This window comes from Lynx rufus, unplaced genomic scaffold (genome assembly GCF_022079265.1).
Source record: "Lynx rufus isolate CCGP_SWC_20201006 ecotype Redwood Valley unplaced genomic scaffold, mLynRuf1.p SCAF_6, whole genome shotgun sequence".
NCBI lineage: Eukaryota > Metazoa > Chordata > Mammalia > Carnivora > Felidae > Lynx > Lynx rufus.
In genome coordinates, this window is record NW_025814878.1 from 65,877,840 (window position 1) to 65,901,707 (window position 23,868).

At 44.0% G+C, this 23,868-nt stretch overlaps 1 protein-coding gene across 1 annotated transcript in view; it reads right to left on the reverse strand.

Annotated features, from left to right (window-relative positions):
* Positions 1-2,114, reverse strand: part of ANKRD6 (ankyrin repeat domain 6) — an 83,680-nt gene extending 81,566 nt beyond the window's left edge. The window contains exon 1 of the mRNA XM_047103260.1: positions 1,964-2,114. Coding sequence (XP_046959216.1) covers positions 1,964-2,083 — 120 coding nt within the window. The 5' untranslated portion in view covers positions 2,084-2,114. The remainder of the gene's footprint in view (positions 1-1,963) is intronic.
* Positions 2,115-23,868: the final 21,754 nt, after the last annotated feature.

Genomic DNA, 23,868 nt, shown 5'->3' on the forward strand with positions numbered 1-23,868 from the left:
TATTGTTTATAATGAATATATATTTGGTTTTAGTGTCCGTTCCTGGCTCAGAGCTCCCCAAATCCTTGGAATTTCCTAAGTGATAAGAACAACAGGAACATCTTTTTTCCAGTAGCTGGTCTTTGTCCTCATTCCTGAAATAGCTCCGGAGACAAAAAAGTGAAAGTAATGTGTTCTTCATAATAAGCCCCTTTCAACCACACCTGAATTTATGTTAATGAGGGAACTTATAGAAAGCCCTAAGGATGCTGCTGGTTGCCATGGCAACAAACCATAATTAGATGGTCACATTTTCAGTCCCATCCCTTGACCTCCAGGGAGACGGGTGAGGCTGGAGGTTGAATGTCAATGAGCAATCAGCAATGAAGCCTCCATAAAAATCCAAGACAAGCCAGAAAACTTCTGGGCTGGGGAAGACATGGAAGTTCTGGTAGGGTGGTGCACTCAGAGCGTATGGAAGCTCTGTAGCCTTTTCCTCATACCTTGCCTTATGTATCTCTTCTATCTGGCTGGTCCTCAGTTACAACCTTTCACAATGAACTAGTAATTTGGTAAGCAAAATGTCTTCCTGAGTTCTGTGAGCTGCTCTAGCAGATCAGTCAAACGCAGGGGATCGGGGGATTGTGGGAACCCTTGATTCTGTGTTGGTCAGAAGCACAGGCGACAACCTGGACTTGGCGGCTGGCATCTGAAGTGGAGTGGGGGGAAATGCAGTTTTGTGGGACTGAGCCCTTCACCTGTGAGGCCTGATGCCACCTCCAGGTAGACAGTTTCGGAATTAACTGCTTGGTGGGGCCAAAAAAGCACACGTCAGAATCATAAAATGCAGAGACCGCATGTGAGTAACTGAAAATGCATGCTGGCCAATCTGTGCCACAGGTGGTCAGACATTAGCATTTGAAAATTAAGCTTCGCTTCTCTCCACAGCTATGTGGGGTGGCCTGGAGGGTGGGCTTTGGAGCCAGACTCTGTAGGTACAAGTAGCAATTCTGCCACCCAACAGCTGAAGAACAGACCCTGAGCAAGTAACTCTCTGTGCCTCAGGCTCTCTACATCTCTACAGTGGGGATGAAAAAAAGAACCTTTTCTAGAGGACTATAAAGTCCTTAGAGCAATACTAAGTGCTCAATAAGTGTCTTCCATCAGCATTATTTCATCTATATATTTTAACTTGTTACCTAACTATGCAGCCTGACTTTCCCCACTTTTGCTACAATATCGCCCTTTAGCCAGTATGTTTTCTCATCTACCGTGGAATTATCTGTTTCCTGACCCATATGAAATGAAAGCCCAAAGAGATGGTGGCCGTCATCTGGCCCAAGTCTGTTACTGTACAGATGGGAACAGTGAGGTACTGCACAGCCGATGGGCTGCCCTGTCCCTGTACAATAACGAGATTACTGTACATTTTTTCCAATGACTTTTTATGCCCCCCAACTTCTCCAGAGACACCTCTTGTCCATTTAGCTAAAGAAGTAGGTGAGAAAAGGCCATACTGTGATTTTAAAGACTGTCAAATGCTAATTACAAGTCACTCCAGGGGCACCTGGATGGCTCAGTTGGTTAAGCATCTGACTTCGGCTCAGGTCATGATCTCACGGTCTGTGAGTGCGAGCCTCACATCAGACTCTGTGCTGACATCTCAGAGCTTGGAGCTGCTTCAGATTCTGTGTCTCCCTCTCTCTCTCTGCTCCTCCCCCACTCTCACTCTGCCTCTCTCTCTCTCTTTCTCCAGAATAAATAAACATTAAAAAAAAAAAAAATAAGTCACTCCACTTGAAAGATAGCATTGAAAGCATTTTAATCCTCCTTCCTGCTTCCCAAACTGCCACCACTGGAAAAAAGAAAAAGCTAGTTCCATGAAAGCTTCGAACCAACACAAAAGTTGTACAGACAATGGTTATTAAGAGGTAGGCTTTTTCCCAGGGAATGGTTAAAGTGTTAGTTTTTTTTTTCTTGTTACCTTGGTAACTGCTACCTTGGCGCCCTTGTTGATGAGCTGAACCACATTCTCTGCTTGGCCTTTGTACGCAGCTATGAGAAGGCGTTCAGAAAGTGCAGCGACCGCATCCTGCTGGCTCATGAATTAGGAGAAAAAGAGGTTTTCAGGAAAGCAGTAGACAAGTTCCTTCAGCTCAACACGATGCCACTGGCCCGGGCAGGCACCCACGGGTAAAGACGCTCCCGATCATCAGAAGGTGCCTGTATTACTATGCCATCTTCGGGACCTAGAGATTACAAACAAAGTTGCCATCAGCACCGCTCAGCACACAGGACAGGCCACACACCTCCTCTCTCTGATTTTAGGGCATCTGCTGATCGCTCACTGCAGGGGACAGAAGCTGAGTGAAGATAGGACGAGCAGGAAGCACATACTCTGCACACCAAGCCCCTGAACTTGCGAGTAGAAGGCAGCAGATGTGCCAACCTCCCTCCCTTCTTCCTCCTTCAGGGACATTCTCCAGAGGACTATGGCCAAAACTGTGAGGTCTGCTCTGTACTTCCATCCCGGGTAGCAGAGGCCTGATATAACCCCATCAACATCACCTGGGTTCCAGGCCTGCCTTTGGCAGGTAACTGTACTGCGCATGATGACGAAGGGCCTTCTGGCCGTGTTTTGTGGGTCCACCACAGCCGACATGCTGATTCCCCTGGCAGGTGAAGATGCCCACGGACCACCCCCCACAGAGACCCTCAGGGGTGGGTTAAACCCTTGGGTGTTCCGCCAGCATTTACTGCAGGTTTTTTGCTTCATCCTTGTCTCACTGGGAACAGTGCAGCTTCCTGAGTTCTGGGACAGACCAAGAACTGGGCACAGGCCCGGGCCATCGCCCAGTTCCAGTTACTGCCGGAACAACCCACCTTGGGAACAACGCGGATGCTAGAAACCCTGACAGTGCATACTGCCAACCGCATCAGGAGGGCCTGGTTTTGTTGCTTCCATGCTTAACAAGAAATAAAAGGCCTACTGAAACCACCTACAGGACGCAAAACCCCAGTCAGAGCAGTGGTCTAGAGGTAGTAGTAACTGTAGTAAAATTAAACTCTTCTTTCCACCAAATGACAAATGAACACAATTTTAAAGACCGACTTCTCCCAGGAGCCCTGGGCCACCATTAGAGCAAACCAAAGCCATTGGTAATTTATCCAAAGTAAAGTGTTCTTTGGAAGGAATGCTTTCAAGAATTGAACCCACTCAGGGTGCCTGGGTGGTTCAGTCGATTAAGTATCCAACTCTTAGTTTGGACTCAGGTCATGATCTCATGATTTGTGAGTTCAAGCCTCACATCTGGCTTTGTGCTGTCAGATTCTCTCTCTCCCTCTCTCTCTCTGCCCCTCCCCCATGTGTGTGCATGCTCTGTCTCTCTCTCTCAAAATAAATAAACTTAAAAAAAAAAAAAGAATTGAATCCACTCCTGCTAGGACAGCAAGTAAGTGAAAGCTTGTGTTTTGAAACATACTTATTAAAAATACCTATGGGGCGGGGCGCCTGGGTGGCTCAGTCAGTTAAGCGTCCGACTTCAGCTCAGGTCACGATCTCGTGGTATTCGTGAGTTCGAGCCCCGCGTCCGGCTCTGTGCTGACCACTCAGAGCCTGGAGCCTGTTTCAGATTCTGTGTCTCCCTCTCTCTCTGACCCTACCCCGTTCATGCTCTGTCTCTCTCTGTCACAAAAATAAATAAACGTTAAAAAAAAAAAATACCTATGGGGCACCTGGGTAGCTTAGTCAGTTGAGCCTCGACTCGATACAGGCTCAAATTGTGATCTTATGATCCTGAGATCAAGCCCTGCATCAGGCTCCACTCTCAGTGTGGAGCCTGCTTGGGATTCTCTCTTACTTTCTCTCTCTCTCTCCCTCCCTCCCTCCCTCCCTCTGTCCCTCTCTCCCGCTCGTGCACTCTCTCTCTCAAAATAAATACTTTAAAAATATTCCAATACATGCAAATACAAAGAAAATGCTGTGCCAAAAGGACTGCACTCTTCACCCCAGACCCTACCACACGTTCTAATTTTGAAGGCCTGGAAGATACAGACATCTTTTACAGTTGCTTCCAGGCAAACCCAATGCTCCTTTCAACCTCTAAGATGAAGGAATTGGCCATGAGACGACTAGGAAAGATCTGGACTCTACGTGCCTTGCTCTAACTCTTGTTCACCATGACATTCCAGGCAATTCATTTTGCCAACAGCTCTGAGAGGCTGGGGTTAAATGATCACACATAAAACAGACACACACACACAAAGAGGACCATGGTGGGATTAAAGATGGCAGTTTACTATGTGAAAGTATTGGCCAAAATGTGAATAACTTCAAAAAGGTAATTATTATCCCTCCTGCCCCAACTTGTTAATCATCAACTTTTCTCACTTCATCTGTATGTTGCCCAAAATGTGGTTAAAGAGTAGCAAGGAAAGAAAGAACCTTCAAATCCACCTGCTCTGCTCATTGGAAATGCAATAAACCTGGAGAAGGTATGCTCCAAAGAGAACTCCTCTCTTAGCCATGGTCAGAGACCCCTGGGATGCATGAGGAATCTCGGTTGAATGAATGAGCCAATGAAAGAATCAAGCTGCAACTCAAAACAGAGAAACAGAGCTGGAAAATCCACTGGAAATTCCCAGGGTCCCACTGAAAGACTAGTTTAGGCTTTATGTTTGCCAGACTGTTCTACAGTGTAGAAGTTGTTTTTGGAAACGTTGGATACATTCTCTCTTTATTCAGGTAATCTGTGGTATCTGTAAACCAATTATACTGAGCTTCCCAATACTGGGTTTGCCCCAATATTGCAAGAACACTCCAGGCACAAATGGCAGGAAGCTACAATATTAGCCGTGACTTCCAAACTGCTCTCCCTCCACAACCACATTGTTCATTTACTCATTTGTTGTCTTTGCACACTCAGCCTGAACTGCCACCTTCCCCTGTATCCAAACTTTCCTTGCAGTGAGCATCTGAACGTCTCAATACAATGGCCCAATTCAGACAAATACTATTAAAATGTCACTCATTTTACTTCAGAGCTTAGCTCCTGGAGATAGAGACATCCTTGCTGCAAACTAGTGCAGCCCACCAGCTGAGGTCACGAGCTCCAGTCCAGCAGCACTGGCCAGTCTCCCCAGCAACAGATGCAGGGGTCAGCAGTCCTGTAGTACATGGACAGCCACTCCCCTCCTGTCCCAGACAATAAATTCAGCTCTCAGACACCCACTGCCATGGTTGCAAGCTACTGAGATAGCCTCGTTTATATAACTACCTTTGGTAAACAGCCCTTTATAAGTCTAGCACACATTACTACTCACTTTGTTTTAAGACAGAAAAAAACACTACAGTTGAGAAATATTGTCCAGACTTTTTTTTTCTTCAGTTACAACTACTTAAGAATGAAATGCTCCCCACTCCCCACCCTATCCCACCCCCTCCACCATGGCCAATACACAGCCTGCCTGAGGCACAGGGATTTATTGCTCACAGGATTTTGGATACCGCTCCCACCACCCCACCACCCCCAACTAGAATTACATAGAAAACTGCCTGCAAAGTCAGGAACAGAATCCCAGGTTTCCAGTTCCTAGTCTGTGGTTAGCATCATCCCTACGTGCTTGGGCATCTCAAGTTCATTCTCAATTGAAATCCAGTAATAGCGTCACTGGTAGGATGCCCAGTATTCACCTACAGTTGCATATACACACAGGGTGGGTGGGAAAGAATCAAAGTGGCTGAGTCTTCTTTTCTGTTTCCTCTCTGTACCTCCATCCTTTTGGAGGAAGGGGCTTCTCATCTGAGACCTCTGACCTGACAAATCAGGAAGGCAGAGGCGGGTTGAGGGAGAGGAATAAGGAGGATAGAGGACCTTCACCAATGAGTGGGGAGGGTAGAGGAATAGAGACGTAGCAACTAGTCTGCAATCAACGAGTTAAACTTCACTGCCAACCTGTTGGGTACCTCGGCTGTAGCAGCCCCATTCCCTCATTCAATCTGAGCCTCCTCTTCCAAGTAGATCAGCTATCATTCAAGACACTTCCCACTGTTGGCGGTGAGGAATTTCTTCTGCCCTATATCTATCAATCACATCCTTCTTTGTCACAATGCTCACTTTCACAGCATTCTGGAGAAAAACACTAAATGCAAACATACTGCCAGCTCTTTAAGCAGAAATGAAATAAATCCATGATCATAAATATTCAATGAGCATCCTGAATCCAGAAAGGTATTTAGCTTCTAAGAAAGATTTCCCTGCTTTGTCATAGCCCACCGCCCCATTTTGACTGCATTCCAATTTGCAAATGCTTTTTTTCTCTCATCACGAAAGCTAGAGGGCCACACAGCTGCTTGGTCTGTGATGCAATCTGTTTTATTTTTATAGCAAAAGGTCTATGAGGTTTGCTTTTGCTGCTTTCTTGAGGATTTACAAGAAGTCTCCCGACACCAATATCCCCAAACTACTACATTCAGTTTCCTGACAGGCAACATATTTTAGAAGAGACCTGCAAACAGAAGTCCCAGCCAGGCATATGCATACCCCACCCAGAGACAGTCCACAAGCACCCAGAATCAGTGGTTAGGGGAGCACCATCAGTTACAATAATTCACTTTGCTCCCACTGCTTAAAACTCTGTAGTGAAGAGAGATCGTACTCACATCCGGGGGTCTGTCCTCCCCATTCTACATAGTGTTCTGTTGCTGGGTAATTGCTGTCAATTATTTCCTGGAGACATGATTAGCTTCCTAGGGTTGTCACGCCCAGTGGGTCTGCAATCATTTACTTGCCTTTTTCCCTCGAGCTCTCTCTGCCAACTCTGGCCAAATCACATCTGAAAGCTTATTAAGACATCCATTCAGCTCACAATGTCGTGGCTTCCTCCTAGTCTGCTCGTCACAGCTTCTGAAAGTCTTAGGGCTTCAGGTTTTGTCAGACTGCTCCCTTCTGCCGGCAAAGGACCTGTAACACTGCCCTATCGAAGAGTCAGGGAATAATTCACAAATGGGAGGAATGCTTTTGAATCAGAGAAATGAAGTCTGAACTCTGCCAGCAGTAATGCCAGGAGAAGAGAGGGATGTGCATGTTGTAAAGGAGGGAGAACGAAGGAGGGGTCAAGATCTATAATGAACCACCTTTCTGGTGACAACAGTCCACCCTCCTTGGCAGAGAGTTCCAGCACTGTGACTGCAGCCGCACGGGAGACAAGAGGCTGGGAGAGCAGCTGTTTCAGTGTTTGTAAGTCCAGAGTCTGTCTCACAAATGCTCCTGTGAGTCTCTGTGGGGTGGGGGAAGGGAGAAGACAGGGAGCAAAACTGTTCAAGTGCTGTCAGTGGTCCTAAACACCACAGGGGTGTCCTCCAGACCACTTGTAGAAGCGACAGAAAACTAACTCCCCAACTGAAGCAGCCCTAGAAAGGAAGAGTAGAAAGTCAAATTTTATTTTGACTTGAGCCGCATCACCACTTTTTCCTTATTTCTAAAGCAAGAATTATTGGTCCTGAAGATGGGAGAATTAATGTCAACGTAAACCCTCCCTGATCAAGACCTTGCCCCCATCTCCTTGAGGGTAGCAGCTCTTATGGGCAACAGGCTGGGATTCTGCGTGGCCATTATCTGGTTTATACCAAAGGCAGAACAGCCAGACTCACGGCAGTGCGTTACAGGGAGACTGAATTCCGCTGGGGAGACAAAGCGCCAATAGAACGACAAGCTTATTTTTAGCATACAACAATTGTACTAGTTTATCCAGAGGTGGTGACTGCTGGATACTGCCATCACCCCTGGGGGACAAATCAGGTTAGAACAGAGACTAATGTGACTGACTCCCTACATTAAAGAAACCGGCCCTGATGAGTCTCAGCGGGGGCCCAAAGGCCAGAGGCCAGATGAGAAACGTAAACCAAATGTGACAGAAATATAAAGAAAGGAGTGATTACTTTTCTCAAAGCTTCTGGGACATTTCCTTCTTCTGAGAATATGTATTCCACAGGTAGGGACCCTCAACATAATACTATCATTGAGAACAGTACAGCACTGGCCATTCACAGAGCCTGGTGTCCACAAATGCTATCTCCAAAACACCAGGACAACAGGTGCAGAGCAAGAGCATGACTCATTTTCTATACCTCACTATTGCAAAGGAACGCGTATGCTACCTGAAGTACAGTACTTCTGACACTTACTGAATCTTTGAAATAATCACCTTTGCAGGAGGCATATGGAAGCTGTTGTAGTAAAAAGCTGAGTGACATCAGGAAACCTGTGACATACTCTACCATAAAGAAAAGCTGCTACAAAATGTAAAAATAGTAGCAGAGACATAAAAATATCATTGAGTGAAGTTATGACTGTCAGAAAGCTTGTGGTGTAGAGACCTCTTCTTTTCACATGGGACAATAATTACTTGTTGACTGCCCAGCACTGCGACATCACCAGAGCCACCAAGCTGGGGCTACTGAAATCACATATGCTGATATCTGCATGCTCAAAATCCAGAACAGGAGTCATTACTGAGCTTTCTGCGGTCCCTTCTTTCCCCAGATAAGGCAATCATGACTGTGTCTGTGCTCTTACAGTTTTCTATAAGCTTCCGTTATGGGCTGATTTGTCTCCCCCCCCAAATTCACATGTTGAGGCCTAACCACACTGTGACTGTATTTGGAAATAGGGCCTTTAGGAGGTAATTAAGATAAAATGAGGTCTTAAGGGTGGGGCTCTGATCTGATAGGATTAGCGTCCTTATAAGAGAGACATCAACGGAAGTCTTTCTCTCCCTCTCTTTCCCTCATTCTCCCCCTCATCATACTCCTACCCACCTCACCCCCCACCCCCATTCTCAGAAGAAAGGCCATGTGAATACAGAGCAAGAAAATGGCCACCTGCAAGCCAGGAAGAAAGTCCTCACCAAAACCCAAACCCTCCTGGACCTTGATCTTGAACTTCCAGCCTCGAGAACTGTGAGAAAATAAATTTCTATTATTTAAGCCACTCAATCTATTGTATCTTGTTATGGCAGCCTGAGCTAAGACAGCTCCCCTCATGGTGGAATTGCTGGCATGGACTCAAGATCAATATTCCTACTTAGACTAAACTCCTTGAGGACAGGAATTCTGTTTTGGTTATCCTGTATTCCAGTACCTGGCATGGTTCCTGGAACATAGCTCGTCTTTAATGTGTGTTATGTGGATGTCAGAAAAAACTAATAACTAATTGCTTTCCCTAGTCATTAACTGGTCTTCAGGAGCCTGTAGATCCCATGAGAAATAGAGAAGTGTCACCAAGTCAGCAAACCTTTTTCTCCTTCCCCCACAGATGAGGCAGGCTATGGCTCCTGAACCTCCAAGATAACTAAACAGATGTAGTCCTTCTCCTGTCTCCCTCCCTCCCCAAAATAGAGGACCACAGCTGCTGGGAGAAGAATTACCAGCCTCAAGACAGACCCGACCCAGTGACACAGGTCTGTCAGCACCCCAAGGACTGGACAGCGCCACAGCCCCTCCAGGAATTTTCTTCTCCCTACCCTCAACCCCTGTTGGGTAAAACCACAAACACTAAAGACAAACCAAAACAAGCAATATCAAATTATAATAAAACCAATCCCCACACATTAGTCTACCTTCCATGCATACATTTCTTCCTCCCACTTCTTAAATCGCTTTGATCAGGCTTCTTTCTGCCCCCAATTCTCACTAAACTGTTGATGTTGAAGACTGTGGGCACAAAGAACTATAGAATCAAGGAGAGGATTCTTTCTTGCTTAGTGTGCTATGGGTGAAAGGGAACAGCAAAGTTCTCACAGAAAAGGGTAGGTCTGGGATGTGTGATGGAAGATATGTAGGATTTTGTTAGGTAGAGAAGGGTAGAGGAGATAGGCCAAAAAAACCAGCAAGAGCAAAACAGGCAGCGTGGTCTGCAAGTGCACATCATGAATGGGAAAGACACGCAAAGAGACTGTTGCAGCTGAAGCTTATAATACATGGGCAATGATCCAGAGATCACGTTGCAAAGTTGGGCTGTGAAAAAAATTTCATATCATGCCAAAGACATTGGTTTGTATGTTGCATTTGTGATGGGAGCCCTAGAAGTTGGTAAGCAGAATAGAAACTAGTTATTTTTTACTCAACTTGGAATTCAAGAATTCCAAGAATTGGATTAAGTATAATTATGGGTTGATGCTACACTTTCAAGATTGTAGGCACATGGCTTTCTTTCTCTTTCTTCATTTATTTCTTCTTTAATTCCTTCCTTTCCTCTCTCCTCCTTTCTTTTTATGTTAATAGGTTTAGGTTTACAGAAAACTTAGCAGAAAGTACAAAGTTTCCATGTGCCCTCCACCCATTACTGCCCCTACCCCCTGCCAGTTTCCACACATTTTGCATTGGTGTGGAAAATGTTACAATTGATGAGTCAATATTGATACACTACTATTAAATAAATCTATGGTTTACATTAGGGTTCTTTGTGTTGTATAGTTGCATGGGTTTGGACAAATGTTAAATGAGGTATATACACCATTACAGTAACAAACAGAATAGTTTCACTGGCCTAATGCTCCCCCTATTTATCCCTCCCTTCCCCCAACTCCTGGCAACCACCAAACTTATTACTATATCTATAGTTTTTGCCTTTTCCCAGAATGTCATATAGTTGGAATCCCACAGTTTATAACCTTTTCAGTTGGCTTCTTTCACTTGGTAATATGCATTGAAGTTTCCTCCATGTCTTTTCATGGCTTGATAGCTCAATTTTTAATCACTAAATAATATTCCATTCTACAGATATGTCAGTTTGTTCATCGATGCACCTATTAAAGGACATCTTGGTTGCGTCCAAGTTTTAGCAATTATTAATAAAGCTGTTATAAACATTCATGTGCAGGTTTCTGTGTTATACTTTTAAAAAGAATCTCATTTGGGTAAATACTAAGGAGTACCACTGCTAAATCATATGCTAGGAAATGTTTAGCTTTATAAGAAACTGCTATACTATCTTCCGAAACAGCTATAACATTTTGCATTCCCATCAGCTGATTTTACATTGACCTAATTGCCAAATGCAATGGTGACTTTCAGTTCTTACCTTATATGATTTCTCTGTTGTATTAGGCACTGCTATCATTCCTTCATCACACTTCCTTCTCCTTTGGTTTCTGTGACCCAGTCTCTCTTCATTCTCCCACCATCCCTTAAATTATTTATTTTTCTCATTCAGGGGCTCTTCTTTCACTGGTCCCTTAAGTGCTGCAAGTCCCTGAGATTCTATCCCTGATTGCCTTATCTTCTCATTTTCTTCTCTGGAAAAATCTCAGTTACCCACCTCCCCACCCCCCGCTGCTGCTGCCCACATGCTCCTCTGCTGCCTAGATACAGACTTCTTTAGCCTCAATCACTTACTCTGAAGCTCCATATTTTAAGCACCCAACCATTTAACAGACATTTTACTTGGCTGTCCCCCATCAACATGTTCACAACCAAATCATCATCCTTCTTTCAAACCCATTCCCCTTCCTGTGTCCCCATCTTGGTGAAGGACTCCACCTTTCATCTACCTGCCTACTTCTCCAAACTGGAACATGCCTCCCATGCCTGATTCTCCTTCCCCCACTTCCCCATTCCATAAATTACCAAATCCTTCTGATTTGAGACAGTAATGCACAGAGATTAAAAATGAGAGTTTTGAGGTCAAGATTGCCAGGGCTCAAATCTCAGCTCTGCCACTTACTTTGGGCAAGTTTCTAATGACTCTAAGCCTGTTCTCTCATGCATAAAATAGAACAGTTCTTACCTCACTGGGTTGTTGCAAAGATTGAATGAGCTATTACACACACTATACAATGCCTGGCACATAGAAAGCACTCAGTAAATATAAGCATGGCTATATGGTTGCTGCTTACAGGTGCTTTGATCTGTTCTCTCTTCTCTAGTTGCATTGCCACTGCTTTCAGTATGTCATCATTTATTTTTTTTTTAATTTTTATTTATTTTTTTAATTTACATCCAAGTTAGCATATAGTGCAACAATTATTTCAGGAGTAGATTCCTTGGTGTCCCTTACCCACTTAGCCCCTCCCCCCTCCCCCAACCCCTCCAGTAACCCTCTGTTTGGTCTCCATATTTATGAGTCTCTTCTGTTTTGTCCCCCTCCCTGTTTTCATATTATTTTTGCTTCCCTTCCCTTATGTTCATCTGTTTTGTATCTTAAAGTCCTCATATGAGTGAAGTCATATGATACTTGTCTTTCTCTGAGTATGAAATCATTTCTTACCTGAACTATCACAGTGGTCTCTGACTGGATGCTAAAGATGTTTCTTGAAATTCTGCTTGTGATCATCTAAACTTGGAAACTGGGATAAGAAAAGTGAAGTAGTTTTCAGCTTGTGAAATGGAAGCTGCTGATGCAGATGAGATTTTAACAAGGGAAAAGTAGGCCAGACTAATGTCCAGGATGCTGACAGTGAGTGTGCTTTGGCTCACAGTACATCTTCAATAAAAGATAACTTTGCAGACATCAATATAACCTGCCTGGATAGTTGTTGGGATTTATTAAACTAGACCCTCAGGAAAGATAGAGCCATTGAGCCCATAGTGTTAAATTCTCTCTCTTTGGACTGGGCCTTAGAAGATCACTGAGCCATTAAGATGTAAGTTCCCCTTTCTGATATGTCAATGATAGAAGAAAGGGAGTAATGAGAAACTTCTCTTCTAGTTTGTTTCAAGATGGCAAAGATGGCAAACAGACAGATGAGCTGCACTGCAGGAGGAGTCATTAACACTGTGCCCATCTGCCAAGCAATAGTCTGCTAAGTGGCAGCACCTAGGTCTTTGGTACAGTTATTTTGCCTTTGTTTATGGACCTCTCATCCTCTGTGCCTCTGGACAAAGAGCATCTTATGACCAGACCATTCAGGGGTTATGGAGACTGTTAATCACAGGACAGAAGTTTGCATGCACTCCTTGTCTCAAGTCCTGCCCACTCCCTCCCTGACCTTAATATACGTGATCACTGTCAGAATGCTCTTTTCACAACAACTGTGATAGTGCTTCCTCTTTGCTTATAACCCTCATGACTCACGTTACCCCAGAACAAAGTCCAGTGAGACATGACCTGGTCTTACCTCTCTCTCCAACCACCTCCTCTGCTGACACCCCACCCACCCACTCTGCACTCTGGCTTGGCCACAAGTGTACTCAGAACACCTTAAAAGAACCATCCTGCCATTTTTGCTTATAATACTCTTTAGATCTTTTCCAAACTCTTTCTTATCCTTCAAACCTGATTCAAGGTGTCCTTCTCTCAGAAGATTCCTCCAATGTTACTCTATCATCCAGGCTCCCAAGGCCCAAATCCAAGGTACTCTGAGCTCAAATCCCGGCTTGGCCACTTATTTTGGACAATGTATTTAATAAATCTAAGCTCCTTTCCTCAGGGTACCTGGGATGTGGGAAAGATCTAAAAAGCATTGTAAGCAAAAATGGCAGGACAGTGCTTTCAAGGTGTTCTGAGTACTCTTGTGGCCAAATAGGAAGAATAACAGTTTTTACCCATTGGGCTGTTACAAACATTGAATGAGACCAATACAAAATAATGTAACGTTTAAACCTCACTGTAAATATTTACCAAACCGGACTGCAAGTGTGTGATGTCAGTACTCTTGGCCTCTCTTCCTACCTTCTGATTAAAAAGCCTTTCTGTTCACTTCCTCTTCTCTAAGGAGAATGTCCTAGCCTAGCCAGAAAGGCTCCTGGACTTTAGGATGCAGAATTAGAGACAGCAGAGAAGAGAAAGGAGAAGGTTGACTTGTCAAAGGAGGCCAAACTAATCTGTACAACAAAGAGCTGGGAGAGAAAGAAAGAAGTGCCATGCAGGACAGAGAATGGAACAAGAGTTTCTGGAGGGTGGTGGTAAACAATAATAGACTTCTGAACATTGTGGAATGTGAGAGAATTTGGGGGAGTGGGGGAGGTGGGGATGGGGATGTGAAAATTGTTACTGGGAGTTTAGGAACTGGGTTTCCTTTAATTTTGTAAGAGCAACAAGTAAATGATGACTATTTTTTTAAATTACTTTTGGTCTTTGGATTATGATTCTTTGACTGTGTCCCTACAAACACTAGCCCACATGAAACTGAAATTCTTTAGGGTTACACTTGTTTACAAGGTCTTTGCTCTCAGACTCAGCTTCTCCAGACACAGGGACTGTGTCTCACTCCTTTCTGTAAACCCAATGCAAGCACACAGCCTGGCGCATGGCATATAAACAATAAATGCTTTGCTGAGCAAATAAACATATTTATGCTTATACAACTGGATCATAGACTCCTATGAACAAGTCAATGCTCTTATTTTTCCAGGTGTCCAAATAAATCATTAAATGCTGGAGTTCAATGGTGGCACCTAAAAAGATATGTCATTGTCCTAATCCCCAGAGCCTGAGTACTAAATTATATGACAAAAGATATATTATGTTAAGGATCCTGAGAAGAGACAGTTATCCTGGATTATCTGGGTGGGCCTGAAACGCAATGACGTGAATCCTTATAAGAGAAGCAGAGAGAGGGGCGCCTGGGTGGCGCAGTCGGTTAAGCGTCCGACTTCAGCCAGGTCACGATCTCGCGGTCCGTGAGTTCGAGCCCCGCGTCAGGCTCTGGGCTGATGGCTTCAGAGCCTGGAGCCTGTTTCCGATTCTGTGTCTCCCTCTCTCTCTGCCCCTCCCCCGTTCATGCTCTGTCTCTCTCTGTCCCAAAAATAAATAAACGTTGAAAAAAAAATTAAAAAAAAAAAAAGAGAAGCAGAGAGAGTTTTAAGACAGGAGAGGAGGCCATGTGACCCCAGAGGTAGAGATTAGAGTGATAAGGTCACATGCTACCTGGAGCCATCAGAGGACAGATGAGAAAAGGAAGAATTATCCCCTAGAGCCTCCAGAGGGAGTACGGTCCAGCTGACTGACACCTTGATTTTAGACTTCTGGCCTCCAGAACAAGAGAGAATAACATCCTATTGTTTTAAGCCATTGAGTTTATGGTGATTTGTTACAGCAGCCACAGGAAACTAATACAAATGCCTTATACATAATGGATGTTCAATAACTCTTTGTCAATTACCTGTCTGGGTCACTTAGAATCACAAGCTGTGCTTCCTTTTCAAAGTCACTCACCCACACTTTGTGGTAAAGAGCCAAGGGTTCTACTATGTCGCTTCAACACTTGTGATGGCTGTTGTAACCAAGGGGCCCCTCACTACCATCCAAGAGATCATCAGTTTCCAGGGGCTAAGTGTTTGCTGACTGCATATTCTTACAGAATGTCCTTCACTCATTTCTTCAGGAAGGATAGTACAGTAGGGAAGCACTTGACAATGGCATGATGCCAACAGGAGAAATGTGTCATGCCATGGAGGGTGGACAGCCACCCTTACTGGGACCACTCCAACGGGCAGACAACTCAGATTGAGTACTCAGCAGTCTACCTACAGGAAACACCAGTGAACTGAAAGAAAGCAATGTCAGACTTTCAGTTCCCAATTCTGTACAACAGCACACACACACACACACACACACACACACACACACACCATAAAGTTGCTTAGGCAACCCTGCAGACGCAATTTCAATTATGGTAAAAGGAAGTCTGAGATTAACATGAGCATCTGCTCAGAAGTAAACATCAAAATATGTTGCCACTCTAATTTCAGCATTATTTCTTCTACTTTGTTCCTCAGAGGACAGAGGCCTTCTTCTCTCAGGGCTGGAGGAGGTCTCCCAGCCATCAAGCCCATGACCCTTGTGGGAGACCATTCAAACTCCCCCAGCCACACACACAGTCTGCTATGTGATCCTCCAGAAATTATTAAGTCTGCTGGACCCAGTTTTCATATGAGTGATCCCATTTTAATCAATTGCACTGTCAGTAAAGTATTAACATAATATCCCTCCAATACTAGAATAAATACTATGATGCATCTCACTCCTCCTTCTCACCTCCCATTTCCCCTTATCCACATGACTTTCTTCAATAGCTCTTTCACAACCAGCAGCTTTCAGCAAGCATGGCTGGGTTAGATGTAATTTGATAGTAATAGTGTCTACCACCTATAAAAGGAGACATCCAGTGTGATGGAAATGCTGATACGACATCAACTGTTTCCACACCACTGTTTGCAGAAGACTATACACACACATGGATTTCCCATCTCAATTCCCTTTGAAGAGTGGCTGAGGTAGGAGTGGGTAGAAGTAAGGGCAGAAGAAGGTTATTTAAACACTCCACCCACAGAGTGTGCTTCATGACTCTGGGCAGGTTATATAACTTTCTCGAGCCTTAATGTCCTCATCTGTAAAATGGGAATAATAATGGTAGCTACTGGCTTCATCAGGCAACTGAAAGAATTACCTGTGGGAGTAGATGACAAGCACTTAATATAGCACCTGGCACAGAGTAAGCACTCAGGAAATATTAATTGTGTCTGTGCACATGTATAAAGTTGACCAGAGGCTAAATTCTTGAATTAGATTTCCAAATCTTTTCCAACATTTAATCATTCTTCCATTTCTTCTTTATAGTTCTGAGGGGCTGCCCCAGGAAGAGCTTGGTCCCTTCGCTTTTTACTCAATACACAGCATGACACGGTGTTCGATTTCAGCACAGACCTTTGCTGGGATCAAATGTCCCTGTAGAGGAGGAGAATTAGGATTTCAAGTAGAGCCAGTCATCAGGGAGGCTCTGCAGTCTCTCCCCATACTCAGGCCATCACACACTGACAATCAGACACGTGCATGCTCGGTAAGATGGACTCTGACCTGTTAGACTCCACACCCCAGGAAAGTGAGGACCTATGTATTAGACGGAGGGCAAGCTTCAGAGGAATGCTCTGCCTGAAATCAGTTTTCCTCACATTTGGCCTCTCCCTACCCCTGCTCATTTCCCAGCTCAGACTTTGTCTAAAATTAGTTACTGTTCCTATTTTCAGTTTCAGTTATAGATTAACCATAGGCAGATTTGGTCCTACATTCTTTTGCCAATAATTACATCGCATGACAAACACACCCAGTTGTTATCAGCATCAGTTACGGTGCATTATTTATTATTTATTTATTTACTTTTAACGTTTATTTATTTATTTTTGAGAGAGAGAATGAGAGAGCACAAGCAGGAGAGGGGCAGAGAGAGAGGGAGACACAGAATCCACAGCAGGCTCCAGGCTTGGAGCTGTCAGCACACAGCCCAATGCAGGGCTCAAACCCAAGACTTGTGTGATCATGACCGGAGGTGAAGTAGGATGCTTAACCGACTGAGCTACCCAGGTGCCCCTATGGTGCATTATTTAAAGTTAAAATTCTGCCACATCTTTACAAGGAGAAGAGATTCCTACAGTGAAGGCAGCAGAAGAGAAATGACACTGACCTTGAATTGCTTATATATGCCCAGAATTAGCCCCAGAGATATTTATCCCCAAGAGTTTTAAACAATCTTAAAATAGTTAGGTCTCTCAGGAATTTCTCATTATTATCATAGTCAAACTATTTCCACAATGAAAATATATTTAATTAGTTGAGCTTCAGCAGTTTTCAGGAGACGGGGTCAACCTGAGAAATTACGAAGCATGAGAACCTCTGTGTAAGCATCCTAGGTGAAGCCTATGCCCTCCCTCTTCTGATAGTTTTCTCAGGGAATGAGGCTGTGCTTGTCTTCAGTGAAGGGTGTGTCTGGATTTGCTGTGATAGATGAAGCTTTCATTCTGGGGCTTCAATCACTCTTCTTTGGGACTCAGGCCTTGGGAAGAATCCACAGACCCCCTCCAGCCCTTCTTCAAGGGGGTTCTCCCCAAACCCTGGGCGAGGGACAGTTCCACGCGTTCTGGGCAGATGGCCTCTTTGGTGGTCATTTGTATCTAACCCAATGTCCAAACAAAGAGCCTGGTGGAAAGAGGGCAATAGAGAAAAAAGGACAAAGGTGGGGAGGAGGAGGAGGAACACAGGAGGAACATGAGAAGACTATGAGCCACCAGAGTGACAATGCACCCAAGAAGGTGGGGGGCACACTCAAGCTCAATCCCTTCCGATCTACAATCTACCCGTTCCCAAACTACAAGTGTTCCACCCAGCCCAATCTCTGCTCAGTGGGTATTTGGTAAATTAATGCAGGGATTCCTTCTGACAGAACATATTTATTGCATTTTCATAGTCGGTATCATGTTTAGCAATATTTTATTTTAGAATTAAAACTAGAGGTAAGGAAAACTTGAAAACAATTATGTATATGTATATGTATATATTATGTGTGTGTGTATATCCATTCTTTCTCTTTAAACTTTATAATATACAGGGGCACCTGGGTGGCTGAGTCGGTTAAGTGTCCAACTTCAGCTCAGATCAGGATCTCACCATTCATGAGTTCGAACCCCACATCAGGCCCTTCCCCATTCAGGCTCTGTCTTCTCTCTCTCTCAAAAATAAATAAACATTAAAAAATAAATTTAAGGGGCACCTGGGTGGCTCAGTTGATTGGGCATCTGACTCTTGGTTTCAGCCCAGGTCATGATCTCACAGTTTTGTGGGTTTGAGCCCCGCGTCAGGCTCTGCGCTGGCAGCTCAGAGCCTGCTTGGGATTCTCTCTCTCTCCTCTCTGCCCCTCTGCCACTCAAACTGTTTCTGTCTCTCTCAAAATAAATAAATAAACTTAAACTTTTTTTTTAATTTATAATATACAGAGAAGTGTACAATGTGTTGAACTTTCAGAAACAGAACAGACCTGTGTACCTAGAACCTTAGTCACCTAAATAAACCACCAGTAACCCAGGAGCCCCCCTCATGCACTTTTTTTTTGACAGAAAGAGAAAGTGTGTGTGCAAGCACGCAGAGGAGGGGAAGAGGAAGAGGGAGAGCAAATCCTAAACAGGCTCCGCGCTCAGCATGGGGCTCGATCCCACAATCCACAACTGTGAGCTCATAACCTGGGCTGAAATCTGAGCTGAAATCAAGAGTCAGATGCTTAACTGACTGAGCCACATAGTCACCACCCACCCCATGCACTTCTAATTACTACTTTTACCCCCAAGAGTAGCCACTCTCCTGATTTTTGACAAGTTTTGTCTATTTTGAGCTTCTATGAATGGAATCAAACGGGATGTCCTTTTCCGCCTGGCTTCTTTCAGTCCCCATTTTATTTGTGAAATTCATCCATATGGTTGCAAATAGTTCTACTCCATTCACTCTCATGGTTATATAGTGTTCCATTGTATGAATATTCCACAATTCATTTATCCATTCTTCCACTGATAGGCTTTTGGTTAGTTTTATGTTTTGTGTATTGAAAACAATGAGGCTATATACATTCTTACATGCGTGTCTTTTGGTGAAGACATATACGCCATGTGTACCTACGAAGTGGAATAGCTGGGTCACAGGCATGCATGCGTGTATTCAAATTCAGCAGATGTTTCTACGCATATTTCTCACCATCATGTATATCCTCTCTGTCTATGTGAATCATATAAGGCATGTGAGAGTTCCAGAGGCAGGAGTGCTGGGCACTAGATTTCTGTCTATTCCTCACTATTCTGGGAGGTACTCTGCCTTCAAAAAGTCATATAAGGAGAATAAACCTTTAACTCTAGTTTGCTTTTGTTATTTTTTATAACTATGTTAGAGCAAAAGAACTATCACTGCCTAAATATCATTAACTGGAAAATTACCTGCAGAGGAGGCTGACCCCGGACGGCACAGCCCTCTGTTCTAGGTCAACAGCAGTCTTGCCCCCTCTACCACTGGAACAAATCCCTCCACCCACTGGACGCACATCAAATGCCCCATGGATGAAAGGATGAGGACACCAAGGACAGCCTTTTATTTAGTTCACGACTTGTTTTTGTTAAATTAGACTTAAAAAGCAGTTGAATATATTCCAATGGTGAGAGATGAAAATGGAAATGGAAGCATAATTGCTCATGTGTAAATCATGTGCTCCCTGGCCCACACATGGAGACTCAGGTTCACACTGCTTTACAAACGTCTGCATGCCACCAGACAACTTTATGAAAACAGTAACAGAGCTCCAGAGGAGAAACCCCCTCCAGGAGACTGCTTCTCCATACTATGATAGTCTTCTAAAGCACTGCCTCGGAAACTTCCTTGTTTTTACTTTCATACGTGAAAAAGACTCCAGAGTTTTCAAGTAAAAGTCCAGGGAAGTCACAGACATACCATGGAAATCAGCACTTCCACCTCACAGCTGTATACATACACAAGTGAACTGAATACACATGATCACACAGAAACCTGCATACAAACCTGCATACATGAATACCTGCATTCACAGCAGCATTATTCACAACCAAAAAGTGGAAGTAACTGAAATGTCTGTCAGCCTGATAAAATGAACACACAAAATGTAGTATATCCTTACAATGGAGTATTACTCAACCATAAAAAAGAATGAGCTACTGATATATCCTATAACATGGATGGACCTTGAAAACATTAAGCTAAGTAAACAAAGCCAGACACAAAAGATCACATATTGTATGCTTGCATTTATATAAAATATCCAGAATAGGCAAATTCCATACAGACAGAAAGCACACTGGTGGCTGGCAGGAGTGAGGAGAGAGGAGAATGGGGAATGGCTACTAGTGACTATGGGGTTCCTTTCTCTTTTTAAGTTTATTTATTTATTTTGAGAAAGAGAGTACATGAGTGGGGGAGGGGCAGAGAGAGAGGGAGAGCGAGAGAGAGTGAGAGAGAACGTCCCAAGCGGGCTCCACAGTGTCAGCGCAGAGCCCGACGCGGGGCTCAAACCCACCAAACCACAAGAGCGTGACTGAGCTGAAGTTGGATGCTCAACCTCCTGAGCCACCCAGGCGCCCGCGTACAGGGTTTCTTTTCGGGGTGATGGAAATGTTCTGAAATAGGTAGTGGTGATGACTGCACAACTTTGTGGATATAGTAAAAACCACTGAATCTGTATACTTTATAAAGGGTGAGTTTATGATACACGAGATATTTCTCAATTTTTTTAAATGTCAAGTGAAGACCAGGGCATTGAAATCAGACAGCTGCTACAGGCACTATGCTGTGAGCAAGCCATTTAAGCCCTCTAAGACTCAGTCTCTTCCTCTACAAAATGGAGATAATAAAAGAATGATCTCAAATGTCTACTGTGAGACTCAAGATGATAGTGTTTGGCACAGTGACCACATAGAAAGTGTCCAAATAAACCATTGCTGATGTTAACATTACAGAAATAGTAGAAATTGGCTTATAGCAAATGCACCTTTTGACATCCCTGGGATACACTCACCAATTATTTCTATCAGACGCACTAAAGGACGTAATTTTCTATACAATATATAAGGAGTTTCACTAGTGAGCTTTGCCGCTCAGTCCTAAGGGGGAAATCCTGCCATAAAGGAAGACATCAACAAGCAGAAAAACAGGGATGCCAAGAGTTGTCCCCAGAGTTCCTGAGGATAAGCTGCCAAGGAACCTTTGTTGGATGAGAATCAGCTGAGCAGGATGCCATCCCTCCCAACACCCCCAGGGCCTGGGAACAAGGCACCATGCTTGATGGCTTCCCACCTTACCCCGTCGTCCTCAAGTATGGGCAAACACATGAACACTGGGGCCACAGGCCAAAGAAGAGGCAGGTTCCATCACTGTATCTCTGAAACTGCTCAGCATGCTGCCTTCCTGGAGGTGGCAGGAGGAAGGTGTCATATTCTGGTTTCCCATCTCCAAGATCCACCTCTTACCAGAACAACCACTGCCCCCTACACCTGCCTAAATTTGTTGCTGGAACGCATCAAATTCAATCTCCTAAATAACAAGTTGTAACAGGATCTTTCTAGTTATCAGTTTTAGCAATGCCAACGGTCCTCCAGAAATCAGAAACTTCCTTGGAAGTAATATTTCAGGGGTGACAGTTCAAAATTAATCCTATAATTACCAAGGACTAAAGAAACACCGACTGCAGGGGGCGATCCTCTTCATGGTCCTGGGGACTGCTCATCTTGGTGAATGCCAATCACAGTGAGAAGATCCTCTTTTTTTCTTTTACTTTTTTCTAATTGTGGTTTGATGCAATTTTTAAAAAAATGATGTTTTAGAACATCACTGATTCGCTGTACTGTTCCTTTCTCAGAAATTATTTACATATGTATAAAAACTTCTGAACTAGTATATACATTTCTTCCCTTAAATTTTCATGGCTTTGTTGGGTGTCAACATAGCTGCTAAAAATCAGGTGGTTAACAATGGAGTGGGATAAATTTAGGATTCACTCCTTACTGGTTATTTTATTATGGAGAAGCTACTTAGCTTCTCTGAGTATCAGCTGCTGCTTTTGTAAAATGGACATATTCTGTATTTAATGGAACGGTTAGGGGCATTAAGTAAGATAGTGTTAAATAAGATAATCGACACATTATGTTATAGAAATAAGATAATGAATCCAGAATGTACACAGATACCAGCTTTTAGTAACCACTATTATTATCGCTATTATGGAATTAGGCAAACATGCTTGACTCTAGTTCAATATTGCTTTCCTCGAGAGTTAGTCCATCTTTTGGGGTCGGAGACACTTGAGGAAACTGACTTCCTGTGAACCCTGTGAATGTATCTGTCACACAGGAAGTTCTGGATTTAAATGATGGATTTCTCTGACCTTGTCTTGTATATAAAGTCTCACGGAAACTTCCTGTTTCAGTCACTTGTGTGTGCCACTTCATCATTCTCTTGATTTCGCCTAGCCATCCACTGCTGCTACAACCAAAACCACTGACCATAGACCTACACAGCACCTCACTTGGGATGCAGTTTTTTTGACAACATGGAGTGGGTTTCCCTCAGGACACCTCTTGGCACAACCTATGTGTGTGGTGAGTTTACACAGATGGAGCCACCCTGAGACTTGCCATGGGGACATTTTGTGGGCAAGTCCCAGAATTCTGAACTCCCCAATTCCCTTGGACTTTCTGAACACCCAAAGCAACTTTTACTTGCTAGAGGAGAGCTGCCTCTTCTTGCCTAGAGACCAAAGACCTCACCTGAGGCCACTGCCTCATAAGGTGATGCTCCCCTTCCTCAAAATCCTTCCATCCCAGCCAATAATTAGGGTCAGGTTTCAGCACCATGTGAGGAAACAGAGTCCCTGCGCTTGCAGGAACTAGCTTCATAGTGAAGGACTTTCAGGTTCCAATGTTCCGTACTGATGGAACTGAGGGAATACATGGGTCCGAAGGAGGGTCAGTGGGGTGAATGTCAGGCTTGATTGGTGAGAATTTATTGACACAAAAGCACTGTCTTGTAAGTTGTGGTTTAATACCAGCCACAGACACCTGAAGCTGGCATGGTTCCTGGAAGCCTGGGCCCAATAGTGGTCTACAGAAACTAACAGAGATGCTGGAACAGCTGTAGCAGAATATTGAGGGAGGAGTCAAAAGGCAAAAAGGTGGGTGTGCTAGACTGGATTTATTATGAGAGAACTAAGGAACTCACTATCTGAACATGATCCCAGAAAGGCCAAGAGGTCACTTCCTTCCCTAAAGGGATAAGGGCACTAATGAGGGGGATGGCATCATGGAGAAGTCCAATGGTTCTGTTTTCTGTTGATGAGTTGACTGTAGAAGATGCTGCCATAGTATTGGGCTCATATGAATTAATGAGAAATGATAGGATTCAAAATAGCAGGGGCCAGGTGGTGACAAGTAACCATCAAAGGCTAGGTGGATGTAAATACCATAACTGACAGCAAGGCCACAGTGGCAAACAAGGGGCTCTGATCATTAGGAAGGAATCTGGCAAAGCTAATCGGCCATGGGCAAGATGGGTAGACAACTGACTAGGATGTTACTTGATTTGTATAAAAAAGACAGTGAGCTGAGAGCAGAAGGTT